Source organism: Panulirus ornatus, chromosome 58 (assembly GCF_036320965.1).
Source record: "Panulirus ornatus isolate Po-2019 chromosome 58, ASM3632096v1, whole genome shotgun sequence".
Classification (NCBI taxonomy): Eukaryota; Metazoa; Arthropoda; class Malacostraca; order Decapoda; family Palinuridae; genus Panulirus; species Panulirus ornatus.
In genome coordinates, this window is record NC_092281.1 from 28947433 (window position 1) to 28968637 (window position 21205).

Below are 21205 nucleotides of genomic sequence, written 5' to 3' on the forward strand. Positions count from 1 at the left end.
GGAAGCATACAAACCTCTTATCCCTCTAAAGCAGGACCAGATATTTAGAGTCAGTCTCACTGTGAGGCTGAGATTTGTTTAGCTTCTATCTAAGTTTATTTTGTATGATACCTAGGAAGGAGAAACGGGTAAACTACGTTATCAGCCGTTATGTGAAAACAATATAGAAGAGTTATTATCGGAGGTAAGTATGAGTAGAGGTGATATTACGATAACTCCCGATTGCAACGTGAGTTGACATAAAAGTCCATGGATTATATAATGTATTTTCATAACGTTCTTTACCATTTTGTTGGTATCTATGAACAAGTATATCTTAAGCTTTTTTTTCGCATATTTTTGTCAGTTTGAAGTAAACTATTATCTATGTCATTAAATAAGCGATATAGAAGCATTTTTGTTCATGTTACCCATAAGGTTTATTGTTATTTGATATCTACTGATACTAAGGTTCTTTGAGATGAGTGTAATTCTAAGGTGAAAGTTTTCATTAATCTCTTACATGGGTACTTAGAAAACGGTTTTCATTAAGATATGTGATGATAGGATTAAACATATAAACACAATCTTCACAAGAAGTTTATTAAGATGAATCTTGTTTTTGTTTTTAATACAAGGAGGTTATATACAATAACTGTAATACGGCAGTAACATATAGAGTTACAGTTACTTGCACAGACAATACCCTGCAAGCTCTGCTATTGACTCTCGTTATACTGCTGCTCCTACTGACGCGATCCACAGAATCCTCCAGTTTCTCCACTTCGTGGGATGTTGCGTTTTCTTTTTCCTCAGTGAAACTTCCCATTAAATCCATACCCATGTCCTGCTCCATAGCCCCCAAACCCCCCGCTATTTGCCCCTTTTGCCTTAGCCAGGGCTTTGGCAGCCGCGATCTGAGCCTGGGAGGCCGCTCCTGCGGCGGAATGCAGGTCGTTGATGGCAACGCTTTGCTGTGTGCGCAGAGAATTAGCTGCTTGTTGGGCTTGCCACGCCATGGAATTCTGGGAGTTTAGGACACCTTCCTGAGCAGCCAGACTGTTAGTAGCCTGACCTGCCAGAGCGTCAGTCTCACCAGAGACTTGGCCTAAGTTAGAAACCAAAGCAAGAGCCATGGAGTGGGCCACCTTAGCTGCCTGTTCGGCCTTGTGGGCCTTGCCAGCTAGTGAGGCTTCCTGGAAGGCTGCAGCCTGAGCTCCTTGTGCTGCTTGTGTAATCTGTGCGGCCTGTGCATGCCTGTTAGCTGCGGCAGCCTGCGCTGTCTGTGCGGCAGCAGCTGCAGCAGCTGCGGCTCCTGAGGCGGCTCCTGCTGCTGCAGCATGAGCTGAACCTCCTAGACCAGCGAAAGCAGCAGTAGCTTGAGCTGCAGCCTGATGAGCGATGTCGGCGGCGCTGGGGCCGTAACTACCATGACCATGGCCACCCACCACCAGGTAGCTCCCGCCGTGACCGCTAACACCGCCGCCTCCGTAGCCGCCGCCATACCCGCCAGCGAATCCACGCTTCTCCTGTCAACATGATGTAAGGTTATGTGGATATTGTTGAGCATAACATCCAAGCTATTGTGTTACAAGCAACTCCAATTAATAAGATACTAGAAAAGTTTATAAAACAAACCTGAGAAATGTTTTCTCTGAGTAGCTCTTTGCTGGGGATTATGAGCTGCATAAGGCTAATATTTGATATTGGAGTAACACTATATTTCAAAACTATGTTCATATGCTGTATCATATAACATTCAGTAACCTTACCCTTGCCTGTTCTTCACTGTCGCTAGCAAGAGCCGATCCTGTAATAATAGAGTCCTTGTATTAGCATTTCTTTATAGAAGAGACGGATACTTTTTTCTGTTCTTGACAAAAGGAAAAAAGTAAATACTTGAGCATACAGTTTGCCTGCACTAGCTCAACACTGTCATTCTACTGGTGGAATTTTGACGTTTTATACAGGACGTGTTTGATAATCTTTAATGGGGCTCCTGCAGCTTCAAGGCTGCGCTATAGTTGATTAGTAGTGAGATCTTCGTAGAGACTGTACTCGTTTACGTCTAGAGACAATGATACAGCCTCGCCGAAGGTGACTTTAAGCTCGATGTTTGATAAGATGCAGGTGGCGTCCGGTAGAGCTATTCTGTTTGAAGGGAAGTATACAATCCCATCAGTTCTCTTAGAGATGTGGTTTTTGAATAAAACAAAACGAGTGTTTACTGATTACTTTAGCATTAAAGAAGCTATTCAGTTTATTGAAAATAAGGTAACATTTCCAAACCTAGGAAATAAAACCTTACCTTACAAGCATCCCTGATAGAAGTTAACCCATAACAATGAAGAGAGGCTGTAATATAATAATCACACCAATACATCATTCAAAATTATATAATGCTTCACTAAAAAGAGTTCAGGTGGGCCTATATTTCATTTGTTTTCGTATATGTGGAACGGGCTACCGATGTAGAGACTGAGAGACTTTTGATAGATTTATGATTTTGTGAACCGATCATGAATCCATGAGAAAAAATATGTGAAAGGTCTTGTACAAATAAGTGAAAGGTCCTGTACACGTGGATGAACATCATGTATATCATTTTTACAACGGCAGATATTTTTGCGCAATCAGAACTGTTAACCCTGAAGTGTTATGGCTAAGCATCATCTTATGAACAGTATGGGAAACTATATAAACATAACATTAAAGAGTAGATAATGATAACCATTATTGTCTGTCCATTCTTCAGCTGTTGGATTTTGAATACAAAACCTTGGGAGAAAACTGCCTCAAAGCAAGAGCGTTACATTTATATCATACTTTGTGCGAAATCAATTCTTTCACTTCAATGATGAAGTTGTACTACAATGAATATTTTCGCCTTTATGATATAAATGTTAGTATTATGAGTTTAGTTACAAATCTTTCAAATTCCAAGCATTCGATCAAAAGATTTGCGTGAGTGTTTGTGTGTGTGTATGATTACTATTTGTGTCAGCGGAAGAGAAAAATTGCACTCGTATTGCTTCGTCTCAACCTTTTTTATAGGGATAATGTCGTAACACACACACACACACACACACACACACACACACACACACACACACCGCAGTCTAAGCCAAGGACCCATTTGTCGACCAGCCTCTTGGGGAGGATGAACTCCTGGTTTGGGTATAGACCGACTGCCATGCTCAGGAGTCGAACCTGCGACCCCGGGCTGGCCCGTGCTGACTCATGGTCATTCACGCTGACCTCTTCACTGGGGAGGCCCTTGTGTACGTTTGTATAAGTGTAATTCAAGGAATCACTTCGAAAGTAAAAATATCCACTAAGTGAACACGAGAGACTTACCCAGACAGAGGGCTACGATGAGACACTTGTTAAGAAGCATGACTGGATCAGCTGTGGTCTCCTTTCCGGTAGAGGTGGAAGTGATGCTCAGGTGAGCGGAAGCACCGCTATTTATTCCCGAAGACTCTCGCTACCTCCTGAACAGTTGCCATTGTTCCTTTTATATGTCTTGCATTGTGGTGTCATAATGGGGTCTTGTGGCACTGTGAATAGTACTTGTATGCTTACTATACAATGCACTGAAATTGCTCTGAATCATAAGTATTTCTAGTAATCGTCGGTAAAATCAATCGAAAAATTTGGTCTTAGAGATACGATCATTGATAAATGCTAGTATTCACTAATTTAGACTTTTCAGATTACCAGTTATAAAGTATTTGAGTTAAAGATAACTTTATGAGTATCTAATGGCTATACCGGAACTTTCCCAAAGGTTTCACGGCAGTAGATATACTGAAGACTTAGGCAATCAAAGATTTACTTACTTAGGGACCATGGAATAGCTAGTTTTTTGGGATGATAATAGTTCAAGTGACAGGCGTAGCACAGTTTATATGAAAGCCAGTTTCTTTAATTCATAAGCTTATCAGGTTAAGACAAGGTCAGTAAAGATTAGTACGCGTAATGATAAGGGCAAAGGAAGTAATGATTAGTACACGTGAACGTAAGGAAAAAGGAACCTAAACAGACACATTGTGATGAATTATACGAAGGCAAAATGGTGCTCAATGTCCTCTATAGCCAGGAGCAATGAAGTGCCTAGTGGTGAAGTGAGGAGGTGGAGTGAGTATTTTGAAGGTTTGTTGAATGTGTTGGATGATAGAGTGGCAGATATAGGGTGTTTCGGTCGAGGTGATGTTCGAAGTGTGAAGGTCAGGGAGAATGGTTTGGTAAACAAAGAAGAGGTAGCAAAAGCTTTACGGAAGATGAAAGCCGGCAAGGTGGCGGTTTTAGATGGTATTGCAGTGGGATTTATTAAAATAGGAGGTGACTGTGTTGTTGATTGGTTGGTAACAATATTCAGTGTATGTATGGTTCATGGTAATGTGCCTGAGGATTGGCGGAATGCATTCATAGTGCCATTGTATAAAGGCAAAAGGGATAAAGGTGAGTGTTCAAATTACATAGGTATAAGTTTGTTGAGTATTCCTGGGAAATTATATGGGAGGGTATTGATTTGAGAGGGTGAAGGCATGTGCAGAGCATCAGATTGGGGAAGAGCAATGTGGTTTCAGAAGTGGTAGAGGATGTGTGGATCAGGTGTTTGCTTTGAAGAATGTATGTGAGAAATACTTAGAAAAATGGATGGATTTGTATGTAGCATATATGGATCTGGAGAAGGCATATGATAGAGTTGGTAGAGATGCTTTGTGGAAGGTATTAAGAGTATATGGTGTGGGAGGTAAGTTGCTAGAAGCAATGAAAAGTTTTTATTTATCAAGGATTTGTTCTCAGGGGTACGTGATGTCTCCGTAGCTGTTTCACTTGCTTATGGATGGTGATGTTAGGGAGGTGAATGCAAAAGTTTTGGAGAGGGGCAAGTATGCAGTTTGTTGTGGATGAGAGGGCTTGGAAAGTGAGTCAGTTGTTGTTTGCTGATTATACATCACTGGTGGCTGATTCAGGTGAGAAACTGCAGAAGTTGGTGACTGAGTTTGGTAAAATGTGTGAGAGAAGAAAGTTGAAGTAAATGTGAAAAAGAACAAGGTTGTTAGGTTCAGTGGGATTGAGTGACAAGTTGAATGGGAGGTAAGTTTGAATGGAGAAAAACGAGGAAGTGAAGTGTTTTCTATATCTGGGAGTGGATTTGGCAGCGGATGGAACCATGGAAGCGGAAGTGTGTCACAGGGTGGGGGAGGGGGCGAAGATTCTGGGAGCATTGAAGAATGTGTGGAAGGCGAGAACGTTATCTCGGAGCAAAAATGGGCATGTCTGAAGGAACAGTGGTTCCAACAATGTTATATGGTTACGAGGCGTGGGCTATAGATAGGGTTGTGTGGAGGAGGGCGGACGTGTTGGAAATGAAATGTTTGAGGACAATATGTGGTGTGAGATGGTTTGATCGAGTAAGTAATGAAAGGGTAAGAGAGGTGTGTGGAAATAAAGAGTATGAGGTGGAGGGAATGAGAAGTTAGAGACCAAATTGAAGGTGGAAGGATGGTGTGAAAAAGATTTTGAGTGATCGGAGCCTGAACATACAGGAGGGTGAAAGTCTTGCAAGTAATAGAGTGAAATGGAACGATGTGGTATACTGGGGTCGACGTGCTGTCAATGGATTGAACCAGGGCATGTGAAGCGTCTGGGGTAAACCATGGAAAGTTTTGTGGAGCCTGGATGCGGAAAGGGAGCTGTGGTTTTGGTGCATTATATATGACAGGTAGAGACTTGAGTGTGAACGAATGTGGCCTTCGTTATCTTTTCCAAGCATTACCTCGCGCGCGCGTGGGGGGAAGGGGGGGTGCTTTTTCATGTGTGGCGGGATGGCGATGGGAGTAGATGAAGGCAGCAGGTATTGATATGTACATGATAAATATATGTATATGTCTGTGTATGTGTATGTATGTATACGTTGAAATGTACAGGTATATATATATGTGCGTGTGTGGGCGTTTATGTATATACCTGTGTATGTTTGTGGGTTTGGCCATTCTTTCATGCTTCCTCGCGCTACCTCGCTAACGCGGGAGACAGCGACTAAGTATAATATACATATACTTCCCACGTATTCCCTGCGTGTCGTAGAAGGCGACTAAAAGGGGAGGGAGCGGGGGGCTGGAAATCCTCCCCTCTCGTTTTTTTTAATTTTCCAAAAGAAGGAACAGAGAATTGGGCCAGGTGAGGGTATTCCCTCAAAGGCCCAGTCCTCTGTTCTTAACGCTACCTCGCTAATGCGGGAAATGGCGAATAGTTTGAAAGAAAAATATATATATATATATATATATATATATATATATATATATATATATATATATATATATATATATATATATATGTATGTGTGTGTGTGTGTGTGTTACTGTGGCACATGACGTTCGTATCCTTGAAGCAGGAGGGGATGAATTTCGCCATAGATACACTGAAATGCAATGGGAAAGATATGACTGCACGATGGTGTTCTAAACCTAGCTAACGCAAGAAGTTTGAATGATCCTATTTCAACACTTTAACTTGAGTTTGTAGAGCTCGGCATGTCCACATATCCACAGTCATTGATTCTCAAATGAATACAGCTGCTGGTAAGGCTTTTGACAGTAGTATTAATTCCCAGTAACGCCCCTCGTGCCAAAGTCCACGTATCTTCACAGTTACCCCAAATCTCGTCCACATCACTTAGGTTTCAATTTGTATGGATCACCCAGGAGCTGGATGGCATTGGCCGGCTCGAGTCGACATGGGGACATGACGTGAGAACAATTGTAATGTTTCTACAGTAAGAAGTATGGGTTCAGTATGACAAGGTAAAATAAGGGAAGACCTACCCAGCATAGGAACTCTAGATGAGGCATATCTCGGTTATTTACATTTATCGGTTATTTGTCAGCTCATGCCATCAGTGATGAGACTTTTTGTTTTTGTTTTTTACTGAAATAACGTGCAGCATCAGCCTTATTTAACTAGCATTTTGGAGGGAAAACTCTCTACTCCAGTGTAACATACCGAGTTCCTATCGAATCCCAGCTTCATCTTCACATCCGTATATAGGTACAAACACAAATCTTAAATGTGACCATACGTAAGTGCCAGATGTAGATCTAATAGGGTCCTCCTAGACTAATATCGGCAAACGAGTCTGAGGGTTCCATTATCGTGCTTTGGCAAGCTACCTGGCCACAAAGCGTCCGATTTCGGTATGGTATAAACTCATAAGAAACAGTTGTCATTATTAATTGAATGGCCACATATGCAGATAGTCATTACGGATGCCGTTAATTACAGTCGATTTTGAGTCTCAAAGAAGAAATACTGTTGCAGACAGCTATTTTGTTAACTTATATGATCGCTGAATATAATCTATTAAAGGCTCGAACACTGCCCTCCGCGGAGCAAACTAGTGCACTTAGCTGATCCAATATATGCTAATTACAAAATATCTAAGTCGTCTTCTGACATACCATAGTACATAGGTTACCTTATTCCCTTATTTTTTGGATTATTATACTCAAAATATGAGACATTGCAATATTGCTGGTTATTGTTGGTGGCGGATTAATTGACAACACATGAATGGCAGCTGAAGGCGGGAAAGCTGGATGTTGGCAGCCGAAGTCCGGACTTACCTCCTCATTTTCTACCAGCTGCACGATGCTACATTCACCCATAATTGTTAGGTATGTTGGAGGAAATGTGTTATTTATTTATTTCATATAGTATTCCTCTAAATCCTGCATATTTTTTTTTTTTACTGAGATTTAAACTTCAACGTTAACGAAATCCGAGGTGTTGGAGTGTTTAGCTGCTTAGTACAATGAGTGACGAACAGTGAACATGTCACTGTTAGGCTAGCAATGACGGGAGCACACAGTTCAGATGAACAAGAATAGCTGACTGCTACATTACTTATTCTCTGAAACTTAAAAACCGAGTGCATTAACCGTATTCATTTCTACTTGCATATTTGGTCATTCACATAATCCTGACAACTGTTTCATATGCGTATCATGTTATTCACGAAATCGAACGCACTGTGAACCGGTAGGTTGCCAGGGCACGATAGAGAAACCAGAATCGCGAGCAGCGAGTATAGAAACTCTGCCAAATATCTACTGCCGTTATATGCGTTAAGGGAGATCATGAAATACATGAAAACAATGTCCAGGTTGAAGCTCCAGTGTAGGACTGCTGGTGGTAGAGAGACAGCATTAGCTGCATTCATGGATCCACTGTCGCTTACTGCCGCTTAGTACATAGTGTCTCCCTCACTCACAACTACGATGACCTGCTACACTTTTACGTAAAAAAAAAAAATATCTAAAGAAATAGCTAAAATACCTCATGTTTATGGGTAGGTAGCATACTTGCACATCACATGACCGAGATCTTGACTGCGAAGTAAATTCATATCAAAAGTACAACCGTAAATGGTATCCATAACGGTTCTGAGGCAACCAGAGTTTGTACTGGTGGTGAAGTTATGAGGCAACTTCACCTAGCATTAGCTGTGTTCATGGATCCACTGTCGCTTACTTGTGAATGAATGGAGAGTGACAGTTTTACTTGCAAACAAAACACACGGTAAAGAAAGGAATTCACGCGTCACCACAAGTGTACACAAGTTAGGTAGCAGGTTGAAGGCGAAAACAAAATACCTTTAAAAGAGGATTAATTCGGCAACCTTATTTCTCTAGACTTTAATGACTAAATGTATCTTCAGTAACCTGAACATTTTTACAGAAAATTAATTATAAGGAATCTTTTACTGGTCTTACAGTTCTTGCTGTTTCACCTGGAATATATTTCCTCAATTTTGAATGAATCAATAGCAGTAAAAAAAAAACAAGCTATTTGTTATGAGAGTGACATTCGTCATCGAGAGAAAGCACCAAATCAAGCCTAGCCAACGTTGGAGTGGATGCGGTCCACTACTATCAGAGTATGATTGGCTATATTATTGTGGCAACAGTAAGCCACCATAAACTATCTTACATTCTAAGATACCAGTGGATATGTACTAGGGATATTGTCTTGATGCCTTGATAGTTTTTATCACTGGAAATTACATTACGGCATACTTTCTTCAACGCTTGGGAGAATATAAATTATTTCGGCAATTCCATCACCTTTAAAAACGAAAAAAAAAAAAAGGAAAATCTTAACGGTAAAGAACATCAAGAAACAACATTGGGTTCCAGCAGGTGATGGTGTAGTTTTATAACTTGTGTATTGTGTGGCAATTACATCGACCTCGATTTCTACTTTCGTTTTAGAAATGCGAATCAAAAGACAACTGGGTTGCATTCTACAAATGATGGGTGAGAAGGCAGCGATTGGTTAGGCTGGTTTTGGTAATGGATCTCCAGTTGAAATTAAAAGAGCAGTTTTTTAATTACACATAGAAAGCATTTAAGGAAATGTGAAGGGTGCTTGGTGGATAAAACAGCTTGGAAACTTAGCTGATCAAAATGTCGATGTAGGAAATTATCAACGGCGTTTTTTAAATCTAATAGAATATATTTTCTATTAAGATACACCCAAATCCATTGACTTAGTTTAAAAGTATTAGCAAACATCAAACCTGAAAAGCAAAGTAGAGCCATAGGAGTCAAGTAAATTACTGACAAAGTTACAACATATATCTAGGCGTTGTTGAACCATGGCGGAGTCAAGAATTCTTTACACACTGGAGGAGCAGCGGGAGCTATGCAATGCTTATCATTGTCACCACTTTCCTTTAGGCCATACGAAAACCTTAAGATGTGGAGGTACTTTGATTTGAGGCCCTGGGAAGGGTGGGTGTGGTGACCGTAGAAATTTCGAAGTGTCTACCCCTGGCTTTCGTATCAACAAGCATTGGATGTTTACCTTCTAACATGCAAATTTTGACCAACGCTGTGATGTGCCATATGTATCATTATTGTATAGTCTTACCAGAATAGCTCACTGATTTTTGGTGGTGAACATTCGAAGTGAAACGACATTTGAATGCTTTGTATTTTTACCCCGGTACAATATTACCCTTTCAGTCTTTGGGACTGGAAAACCTGCCGATCAGACAAAAGTCTTTGGGTTAAACATTGTTAAGCAGTCTTTCTGCTTCGATTGTGCATTGAATACTACGTTCCCTCAGATTTATTCTGCTGCGAAGCTCCAACACGATTTACATAAGACATATGGAAGTTTCCTGGTAGAATTAAGAATTTAAACATCTTTTGCCCTTCCCTAACTTATTCATCTGGGCTTTCTATGACCCGCACCTCCCAGTCCTCCCCTTGACCCTCGCCATCAGTACCCATAGCGCAGATGACGATGTGTATAGACATAGACACCGTTCTTTCTTCATTGTCAGCACTAGGCGAGGGCTTGAGCGCTACTTCCCCCAAGAGAAATTCATCATTTTTAGTAAGATAAAACGTTTAAGTGTAGAAGTATCAGATGTAATATAATGGAAGGTATGACGTAACTAGGTAGACGTGGACTCTGAAGACTTCCGCTTAAACAGTTAATGAGAGGAAATAAACACAGGAGATGCTTCAAAACATTTAGTAAAATATAAGAAGATCACTTTCGGAGTTAAGCAAAAATTTAGACAATACAGGAGCAAAGTCCTTTTCATCTTGCGAACAATCTGTGCACCGAAATGAGAGGACACAGCGACATTGTGGGAGTATTGCGGTAACGCTGGGAATTCTGACTCGGACAAAGACGTGTCTTACGTGCAGAATCACTCTGCTCAAACTGCTGGGAAAAGGACGACCGAGCTCAAGCGACAGAGCCTTTCAGTCCGGCGAATCAACGAGGAACTTACAAGTTGATCTGGTGCTTACATCGACAAAATTGATTAAGATCTGCCTCTTTACAATACACACTAATGTTTTTCATGAAATCAATCCCATGAAATTTAGTAGAATATACTTTTATATACATGTCAGTTTGAGAAGTCATCACATTTAAAACGATATTATTTGACAACCTTCCGCCATTGTTCAACTCCGTAGCGGCAAATAACATTTAAGACCATACTCGATAACGCTCCTCTGATGAAAGCTTCTGTGTTGTTATGAAGTGCTTATCCTGCCACATATAAAACAAAATCGGATATATAACATTATATCCACCGATAGCAACCCCATGAACTGAGTGCGCAGCCACGTCACATCCAAAGATTAAACGAACTTTCTTTATTTTCCATTTATTAGATCTATTAGCAATAGAAAAGTGTTACAATGGCGACTGTAATTACATAAATATCACTCGAAAATAAAGTTAACCATAACATTTTTATTTTCATCGTTTCATATTTTGCTCATAATTCCCGATTGAGCAGTCGGATTTTTTTTTCTTTTGAAGTAGTAATTAAACAGATTTCACACTCTTTCCAGTTGTAGACAACTGGGGAACTTCACATTTTTCTCTGTGTTAACTGAATTATATTAAGTTATTTGTCGTGCGTATAAAACTGAGAAGTGAGCATCTACATTGGCAAAAGCATCTAGCGCGATGTGTCTATTGGTGAATGATAATGATAAAAAAAGACTTCTTTAGCAACAGATGAAATAACTCAGATTTCATGTCATACTTTCCATGGGTTTGGTAAACCGAGTTAAGACCTACGATTTCGGAGAGGAAGTTTCTATAATCTGTAAAAGTTAACTTGTGAAAGGTTATATTTTCTATATGCTAAGAGAATATTTCCCTAGGGAAGTGTTAGTGCCAAATCATCAGTGGGAAAAGAAGATAGGTGTCATAGTTGCTATGAACCTGGCATGGCCCCTGCATATCGGATGGTAATGGATAAACTATGGATGTCAAGAATGACGTGACGATCATTTCGTGGGGCATGGATGGTGACGTCTGGAACACAGCATGAACTGCTTGTTGTTATGAATGACAGGTTGGACTCAGGGTGTCACTGAGCACGAAGAGAACAACATTGGACTGTCACTGGTGGAAATGGTGGATAAAAGCAACTAATCACCGGGGATTCATCCACTGCTAGTCACTAAATCTTATATCTTGTGACCTAGGATTGTATTGCTGCACAGTGTTGTGATCTAGAGACCCAGAACTATTTTAGCAGTTTTGATCTAGTGACCCAGGCCAGTATTTTAGCAGTGTTATGATTGACCTGGGACAGTTATTTCATCACAAATCTTATGATATAGTAACCCAGGACAGTACTTCAACACAATCTTATGATTTAGCGACCCAGGAAATATGGTGTAGCCCAACGCACTGACTGAAGTTATTTTATTTCCTGTTCATCTTTAATAGCGCCACAGTCTTAAATGCGATATTATGCTGGCCATGGCCACTGCAGTATCAGGGCCTGTGAACAGGCTTGCATTACACCCGACCAGTAGTCGAAAGCATTGTTATAAAGCATGTCGAGAGTAAATTCAACATTGTGGTCTTTGGTATCTGATTATATGGGAAAGATGCAAAATTATGAATTAATTGTAACACGATTAAGGGTATTTTGAAATGCTGAAAAATACAGAGAAGATAACATATCAATTTCAGTGGTAAGAAATGTGTTGTACATCATCGAGTAATTCAATTGTATACGATGTAATCGTCGGATATATTGTCATACTGTTTATTGTGTCCTGTAATTGCTTTTTTTTTTTTTTTGACCGACTTATCATATGAGAGTTAACTACCGAATTAAACGTGTTATTCGCCTTTTCAAACACTGCCAGCTTATGTTCAAATGTTTGCTTTACTCACAGACGTGTGCCTGGTACTGCTGAGACCTTTACGGAAACGTTTGTTCCAACCGCAAAACAATTTCCCACTTTGAAACGTTACATGACATGCTTTCTTTAGTGATTGCAGTGTTTCTTCCTGCTCATGGAATTTTTCCTCCAGTTGTTGAAGCATTTTACATCAGTTTTCGAACATTTTTTTTCCGAAAGTGAAACTGATTTCTTCAGCGGCTAAAACGCCACCATCTTATCAGGCTTGTTCCCAAAGCAATACAATTATTTTTTTTCATCAGTTTCGTAATGTATTTGATACGGACAGTCAAACATTGTGGAGAGCTGATCGATTGATAATAAAAGCTGCCAAAATGTTTGCTACCGTTGATCAAACATTTTCCGTTGTTTCACAAACATATCTTATAAATGCAGGTGTGAGTCGGTATCAAAAACTATCCCCTGGTTGCACCTACTGAACCAAATAAGCACCAAGCTCCAATGTTTACATGTTTCTTTAACGTCTGGGTTTCCTTTTTCATCGGTACAAATGGAGTCTTGGCTGCTATTGTATCCATACTCCACGAGCGTCCGTAATCTGAGCCAAGTCCAGTCCAAACTTCTGGAGTGAACCGCGGGTCATTTTCACTGGGGTCAACATGAGATATAATAACTGGCATTTACCGAAAAAATGAATTATATATATATATATATATATATATATATATATATATATATATATATATATATATATATATATATATATATATATATATATATTTTATATATTTATTTGCTTTGTCGCTGTCTCCCGCGTTAGCGAGGTAGCTCAAGGAAACAGACGGAAGAATGGCCCAACCCACCCGCATACACATGTATGTACATACACGTCCACACACGCAAATATACATACCTATACATCTCAAAGTATACATATATATACACACACAGGCATGCACACAATTCATACTGTCTGCTTTTACTCATTCCCATCGCCATCCCGCCACACATGAAATAACAACCCCCTCATGTGAGCGAGAGGTATGTTTGAAGGAATAGTGGTTCCAACAATGTTGTATGGTTGCGAGGCGTGGGCTATGGATAGAGTTGTGCGCAGGAGGATGGATGTGCTGGAAATGAGATGTTTGAGGACAATGTGTGGTGTGAGGTGGTTTGATCGAGTGAGTAACGTAAGGGTAAGAGAGATGTGTGGAAATAAAAAGAGCGTGGTTGAGAGAGCAGAAGAGGGTGTTTTGAAGTGGTTTGGGCACATGGAGAGAATGAGTGAGGAAAGATTGACCAAGAGGATATATGTGTCGGAGGTGGAGGGAACGAGGAGAAGAGGGAGACCAAATTGGAGGTGGAAAGATGGAGTGAAAAAGATTTTGTGTGATCGGGGCCTGAACATGCAGGAGGGTGAAAGGAGGGCAAGGAATAGAGTGAATTGGAGCGATGTGGTATACCGGGGTTGACGTGCTGTCAGTGGATTGAATCAAGGCATGTGAAGCGTCTGGGGTAAACCATGGAAAGCTGTGTAGGTATGTATATTTGCGTGTGTGGACGTATGTATATACATGTGTATGGGGGGGGGGGGGGTTGGGCCATTTCTTTCGTCTGTTTCCTTGCGCTACCTCGCAAACGCGGGAGACAGCGACAAAGTATAAAAAAAAAAAAAAAAAAAAAAAAATATATATATATATATATATATATATATATATATATATATATATATATATATATATATATATATATATTAATCATTTATTATGCTTTGTCGCTTTCTCCTGCGTTAGCGAGGTAGCACAAGGAAACAGACGAAAGAACGGCCCAACCCATCCACATACACGTGTATATACATAAATGCCCACACACGCACATATACATACCTATACATTTCAACGTATATGTACATATACATACACAGACATATACATATATACACATATACATACTCATACTTGCTGCCTTCATCCATTCTCGTTGCCACCCCGCCACAAATGAAATGGTACCCCCCTCCACCCGCGCGCGATAGGAAAAGACAACAAAGACCAAATTCGTTCACACTCAGTCTCTAGCTGTCATGTGTAATACACCGAAACCTCAGCTCCCTTTCCACATCTAGGCCCCACAACTTTCCATGCTTTTACCCCAGACGTTCCACATGCCCTGGTTCAATCCATTGACAGTACGACGACCCCGGTATACCACATCCTTCCATTTCACTCTATTCCCTGCACGTCTTTCACCCTCCTGTATGTTCAGGCCCCGATCGCTCAAAATCTTTTTCACTCCATCCTTCCACCTCCAATATGCTCTCCCACTTCTCCTTCCCTCCACATGACACATATATCCTCTTTGTCAATCTTTTCTCAGTCTCTCCATGTGACCAAACCATTTCAGTACACCCTCTTTTGCTCTCTCAACCACACTTTTAATTACCACACATCTCTTACCCTTTCATTACTTACGCGATCAAACCACCTCACACTACATATTGTCCTCAAACATTTCATTTCTAACACATCCACTCTCCTCCGCACAACCTTATCTATAGCCCGTGCCTCGCGACCATATAACATTGTAGGAACCACTATTCCTTCGAACATACCCATTTTTGCTCTCCGAGATAACGTTCTTGCCTTCCACACATTCTTCAACGCTCCCAGAACCTTCGCCCCCTTCCCCACCCTGTGACTCACTTTCGCTTCCATGGTTCCATCCGCTGCTAAATCCACTCCTTGATATCTAAAACATTTCACTTCCTCCAGTTTTTCTCCATTCAAACTTACCTCCCAATTAGCTTGTCTCTCAGCCCGACTGAACATAATAACCTTGCTCTTATTCACATTTACTCTCAGCTTTCTTCTGTCACACAATTTACCAATCTCAGTCACCAACTTCTGCAGTTCCTCACCCGAATGAGCCACCAGCGCTGTATCATCAGCGAACAACACTGACTCGCTTCCCATCCCCTCTCATCCCCACAATAGACTGCATACTTGCCCCCCTCTCCAAAACTCTTGCGTAAACAAATAAACAACCATAGAGTCATCACGCTACCCTGCCGCAAACCGACATTCACTGGGAACCAATGACTTTCCTCTCTTCCTACTCGTACACATGCATTATAAACTCGATAAAAACTTATTACTGCATCTAGCAACTTACCGCTCCCACCATATACTCTTAATACCTTCCACAGAGCATCTTTATCAACTCTATCACATGCCTTCTCCAGATCCATAAATGATACATACAAATCCATCTGTTATTCTAAGTATTTGTCACATACATCCTTCAGGGTAAACACCTGATCCACACATCCTCTACCACTTCTGAAACCACCCTGCTCTTCCCCAATCTGATGCTCTGTACATGCCTTCACCCTCTCAGTCAATGCCCTCCCATATAATTTTCCAGGAATACTCAACAAACCTATACCTTTGTAATTTGAACGCTCACCTTTGTCCCCTTTGCCTTTGTATAATGGCACTATGCATGCATTCCGCCAATCCTCAGGCACTTCACCTCACCAACCAGTCAACAACACAGTCACCCCCTCTTTTTTTTTTTTTTTTTAATAAATTCCACTGCAATACCATCCAAACTCGCCGCCTTGCTGGCTTTCTTCTTCCGCAAAGCCTTCACTACCTCTCCTCTGTTTACCAAACCATTCTGCCTGACCCTCTCACATCGCACATCACCTCGACCAAAGCACCCTATATCTGCCACTCTATCATCATACACATTCACCAAAAAAATACTCACTGCATCTTCTCACTTCATCACTACTTGCTATTACCTCTCCATTAGCCCCCTTCACCGATGATCCCATTTGTTCTCTTGTATTACGCACTTTATTTACCTCCTTCCAAAACATCTTTTTATTAAAATTTTGTGATACTCTCTCACCCTAACTCTCATTTGCCGTCTTTTTTACCTCTTGCACCTTTCTCTTGACCTCCTTCTTCTATCTTTTATATATCTCCCAGTCATTTGCACTATTTCCCTGCAAAAATTGTCCAAATGCCTCTCTCTCATCTCCCTCACTAACAATCTTCCTTCTTCATCCCACCACTCACTACCCTTCTCATGCTACAGGCATCATTTATGCAAGCCATCACTGCTTCCCTAAATACATCGAATTCCTCCTCCACTCACCTAACGTCATTTACTCTCACCTTTTTCCATTCTGCGCTCAATCTCTCCTGGAACTTCCTCACAAGTCTCCTTTCCAAGCTCACTTACTCTTACCGTGTTGATTTAACGAAGTGGTAGAGTGATCAGAGTAGCTGTTCGTGGCATTCATGGGCCGCCCACTTCCGAGCCCATAGGTTCGAATTCACATGAAGTGCATCAGTACTTTTTGGTACATTATTCCTCTCTAATTCTGCTTTGCTTGATAATTTGTTTTTCCCTCCTCCCCCGTATCCTTCCACTGCACCTATGCACTCGCCTATTTTTTCCTCGTGCTTGGTCGGTTGACTTGCTTTCCATCTGAAAGTAGTCAAGGCGTATGACCTTGAAGGGAATACCATTTCGAATCTGAGGGAATGTTCCTCCGAGCAATCTCCAGCCCTTGCTTGAATATATTATGTCTAGAAACACCAAGTTTTACACCTTTTTGGAAATATGCCTTCGTTGCTCTCACTTCCACAATCTCCAGTGCATTTTTAAAGCCACCTAAGATTTCACTTCTTCAAACACTTTGAATCTCATTACCGTCTTTTTTGATCGCCAGTGCGGCTTTCACGTTGCTAGGTCCATTAGTGATCTCTCCTGTGCGACTCAACTCTGGTCCTCATCTCTCGTGGATTTTGATGGATCTATTGTCGTGGCTCTCGACATCTTAAAGGGTGTGGCATAAATCTTTGCCATCCGAACTGCCTTCTTTTCTTTGCTTTTCTGCCTCAATCTGCTGTCTACTACACAGCTTCCCCACAGTTACAGTAACAGTCGATGGAGCGACTCCTTCGTCTTATCTAATCAACAGTGGTGTCCCCCTGGGCTCTGAACTCTCGTCTACTCTCTTTCTTATAAATCCTGTTCACTCTTACGCTGATGATGTCACTTTGCAGTACTCACTTTCTCTTCCCTCCTCACTTTGATACTCATTTTCTTTCTCTTCCATGCTATGGTCGTGTGCATCATTTCTGAATGGAGAAACAGTAGCATGGTGAAATTGATGTGCTAAAACGGAATGTTTACTGATATTTCTAATTGTTAATTTTTCCCTTCTTTTTTTCAAATTTTAAACATCACGAAGCTGTTGCTTCGTCCGTTAACCTTGTATATACGTATATACAATGGCTTTACTCCTCAGTGTATACTGACACACACACACACACACACACTTACACACACACACACACACACACACACACACACACACACACACACACACACACACAGCCTAAGCCAGCTTCCCATTTATCGACTATCTCCAAAAGCAGGTAGAACACCTGGGATGTGTGTGTGTGTGTGTGTGTGTATTACTGGATTTCTGCTTGCAAGTGGCTACACTTCGAAGACGTGTAGTCTTTAGCGGATTGAAAGTAGTAGGCCGTTTTCAAGGATTCCTCCCCAGAGGAGTCCACCTAGCTTTGTTCCTGCTTGTAGCGCACCCTCGTACTTGCATGAGTCCCATGAAATAGTTTTCTGGGCTGCATAGATATATCTTTGGAACTTAATGACCAAGTACTTGTGTAACTGATCTATAATGGGTAACTAACAATCATGGTTTGAACTTTCTTACGTCACAGTGCATGAATACGTCAGCTAACGAGGGTTTTAACTGATACAGTGATAGGCATCGTTTATATAGAAACTGCGCTTTCATGATGTTTTATGTGTGGGTGGAACTTATCATGAACTATGTGGGGCCTGAAGGCCGTGTAGGACATTCTGGCAAACAAGGATGGCTACAAAACGACAGTTTCATAGGAAGACAGTGTTTTGCCGTGTTAAAAAGAATTTCCAACTTATAGGATTTTGAAAATGTGATATATATATATATATATATATATATATATATATATATATATATATATATATATATATATATATATATAATATATATATATATATATATATATATATGTTTACCAAATGGCGTACTAGCTACGTCTCTTCGTTGTATATCAGCTGACTTATATTTCTCTCTTGTGTCTCCCCCCTGATGATGTGATTATTACACGAAAGTGCACTTGGGAACTTATCGTGTTTCATTTTCTCGGTAGACTCATAGGAATTGTATATATATCATCCCTAGGGATAGGGGAGAGAGAATAATTCCCACGTATTCCCTGCGTGTCGTAGAAGGCGACTAAAAGGGGAGGGAGCGGGTGGCCGGAAATCCTCCCCTCTCGTTTTTTTTTTTCTTTTTTCTAAAAGAAGCAACAAAGAAGGGGGCCAGGTGAGGATATTCCCTCAAAGGCCCATTCCTCTGTTCTTAACGCTACCTCGCTGATGCGGGAGATGGCGAATACATATATATATATATATATATATATATATATATATATATATATATATATATATATATATATATATATATATATATATATATATAAACAGCCATGCTCGAACCCGGGACCCCAGCGTAGCAGGTATATACCTCCATGTTGTACAGTTAGGTTCTGTAAATTGCTATCTGCTGGTTGTGTGAGCCTGATGGGATTTGACCAGTGTCGACCCCTTTGCTCACCAACGTGAGACGAAATGTATTCGATTATATATTACTCGAACAATCATTACCCTATTAGTGGCGATCATAGACTAGCAGTAGCACTCCCGCCTGCCACGCAGGGGTTCAGGGTTCGAGCCTGGCTGTTGGAGTTTGTATGTTCTAGGAAAATTTGCTTTTATATGGTTGCGAGGCGTGGGCTATGGATAGAGTTGTGCGCAGGAGGATGGATGTGCTGGAAATGAGATGTTTGAGGACAATGTGTGGTGTGAGGTGGTTTGATCGAGTAAGTAACGTAAGGGTAAGAGAGATGTGTGGAAATAAAAAGAGCGTGGTTGAGAGAGCAGAAGAGGGTGTTTTGAAATGGTTTGGGCACATGGAGAGAATGAGTGAGGAAAGATTGACCAAGAGGATATATGTGTCGGAGGTGGAGGGAACGAGGAGAAGAGGGAGACCAAATTGGAGGTGGAAAGATGGAGTGAAAAAGATTTTGTGTGATCGGGGCCTGAACATGCAGGAGGGTGAAAGGAGGGCAAGGAATAGAGTGAATTGGAGCGATGTGGTATACAGGGTTTGACGTGCTGTCAGTGGATTGAATCAAGGCATGTGAAGCGTCTGGGGTAAACCATGGAAAGCTGTGTAGGTATGTATATTTGCGTGTGTGGACGTGTGTATGTACATGTGTATGGGGGGGGGGGGGGTTGGGCCATTTCTTTCGTCTGTTTCCTTGCGCTACCTCGCAAACGCGGGAGACAGCGACAAAGTATAAAAAAAAAAAAAAAAAAAAAAAAAATATATATATATATATATATATATATATATATATATATATATATATATATATATATATATATATATATATATATATATATATATATATATATATCCCTGGGGATAGGGGAGAAAGAATACTTCCCACGCATTCCTTACGTGTCGTAGAAGGCTACTAAAGGGGACGGGAGCGGGGTGCTGGAATCCATCCCCTCCTTGTATTTTAACTTTCTAAAAGGGGAAACAGAAAAAGGAGACATGCGGGGAGTGCTCATCCTCCTCGAATACTCAGATTGGGGTGTCTAAATGTGTGTGGATGTAACCAAGAAGAGAATAAAGGAGAGATAGGTAGTATGTTTGAGGAAAGGAACTTGGATGTTTTGGCTCTGAGTGAAACGAAGCTCAAGGGTAAAGGGGAAGAGTGGCTTGGGAATGTCTTGGGAGTATAGTCAGGGGTTGGTGAGAGGACAAGAGCAAAGGAAGGAGTAGCGCTACTCCTGAAGCAGGAGTTGTGGGAGTATCTGATATATTTTAAGAAAGTAAACTCTAGATTGATATGGGTATAAACTGAAAGTGGATGGAGAGAGATGGGTGATTATTGGTGCCTATGCACCTGGTCATGAGAAGAAAGATCATGAGAGGCATTTTGGGAGCAGCTGAGTGAGGGTGTTAGCAGCTTTGATGCACGAGACCGGGTTATAGTGATGGGTGATTTGAATGCAACGGTGAGTAATGTGGCAGTTGAGGGTATAACTGGTATATATAGGGTGTTGAGTGTTGTAAATGGAAATGGTGAAGAGCTTGTAGATTTGTGTGCTGAAAAAGGACTTGTGATTGAGAATACCTGGTTTAAAAAGAGAGACATACCTAAGTATACGTATGTAAGTAGGAGAGATGGCCAGAGATCGGTATTGGATTACGTGTTGATTGATAGGCGTGTGAAAGAGAGACTTTTGGATGTTAATGTGCTGAGAGTGGCAACTGGAGGGATGTCTGATCATTATCTTGTGGAGGCGAAGGTGAAGATATATGGAGGTTTTCAGAAAAGAAGAGAGAATGT

The 21205-nt window shown here is 40.9% G+C and overlaps 1 protein-coding gene across 1 annotated transcript; it reads right to left on the bottom strand.

The window, feature by feature from the left end:
* Positions 1–584: 584 nt before the first annotated feature.
* On the bottom strand, positions 585–3409 carry LOC139766807 (uncharacterized). Its single transcript, XM_071695726.1, has 3 exons — positions 3337–3409; positions 1752–1789; positions 585–1508 (listed from the first exon to the last, which is right to left on the bottom strand). The coding sequence occupies exons 1-3, from the start codon at positions 3374–3376 to the stop codon at positions 792–794; spliced, it is 795 nt and encodes a 264-aa protein (XP_071551827.1). The 5' UTR covers positions 3377–3409; the 3' UTR covers positions 585–791.
* Between the last annotated feature and the right edge of the window lie 17796 nt (positions 3410–21205).

Excerpts from the sequence above, each read along its gene's own strand:
- LOC139766807 (XM_071695726.1), bottom strand. The coding sequence starts at position 3,376 with ATGCTTCTTAACAAGTGTCTCATCGTAGCCCTCTGTCTGG. Across the intron at positions 1,790-3,336 it reads CATCGTAGCCCTCTGTCTGG|GATCGGCTCTTGCTAGCGAC; the intron begins GTAAGTCTCTCG and ends CTATTATTACAG. Across the intron at positions 1,509-1,751 it reads ACAGTGAAGAACAGGCAAGG|GAGAAGCGTGGATTCGCTGG; the intron begins GTAAGGTTACTG and ends TCATGTTGACAG.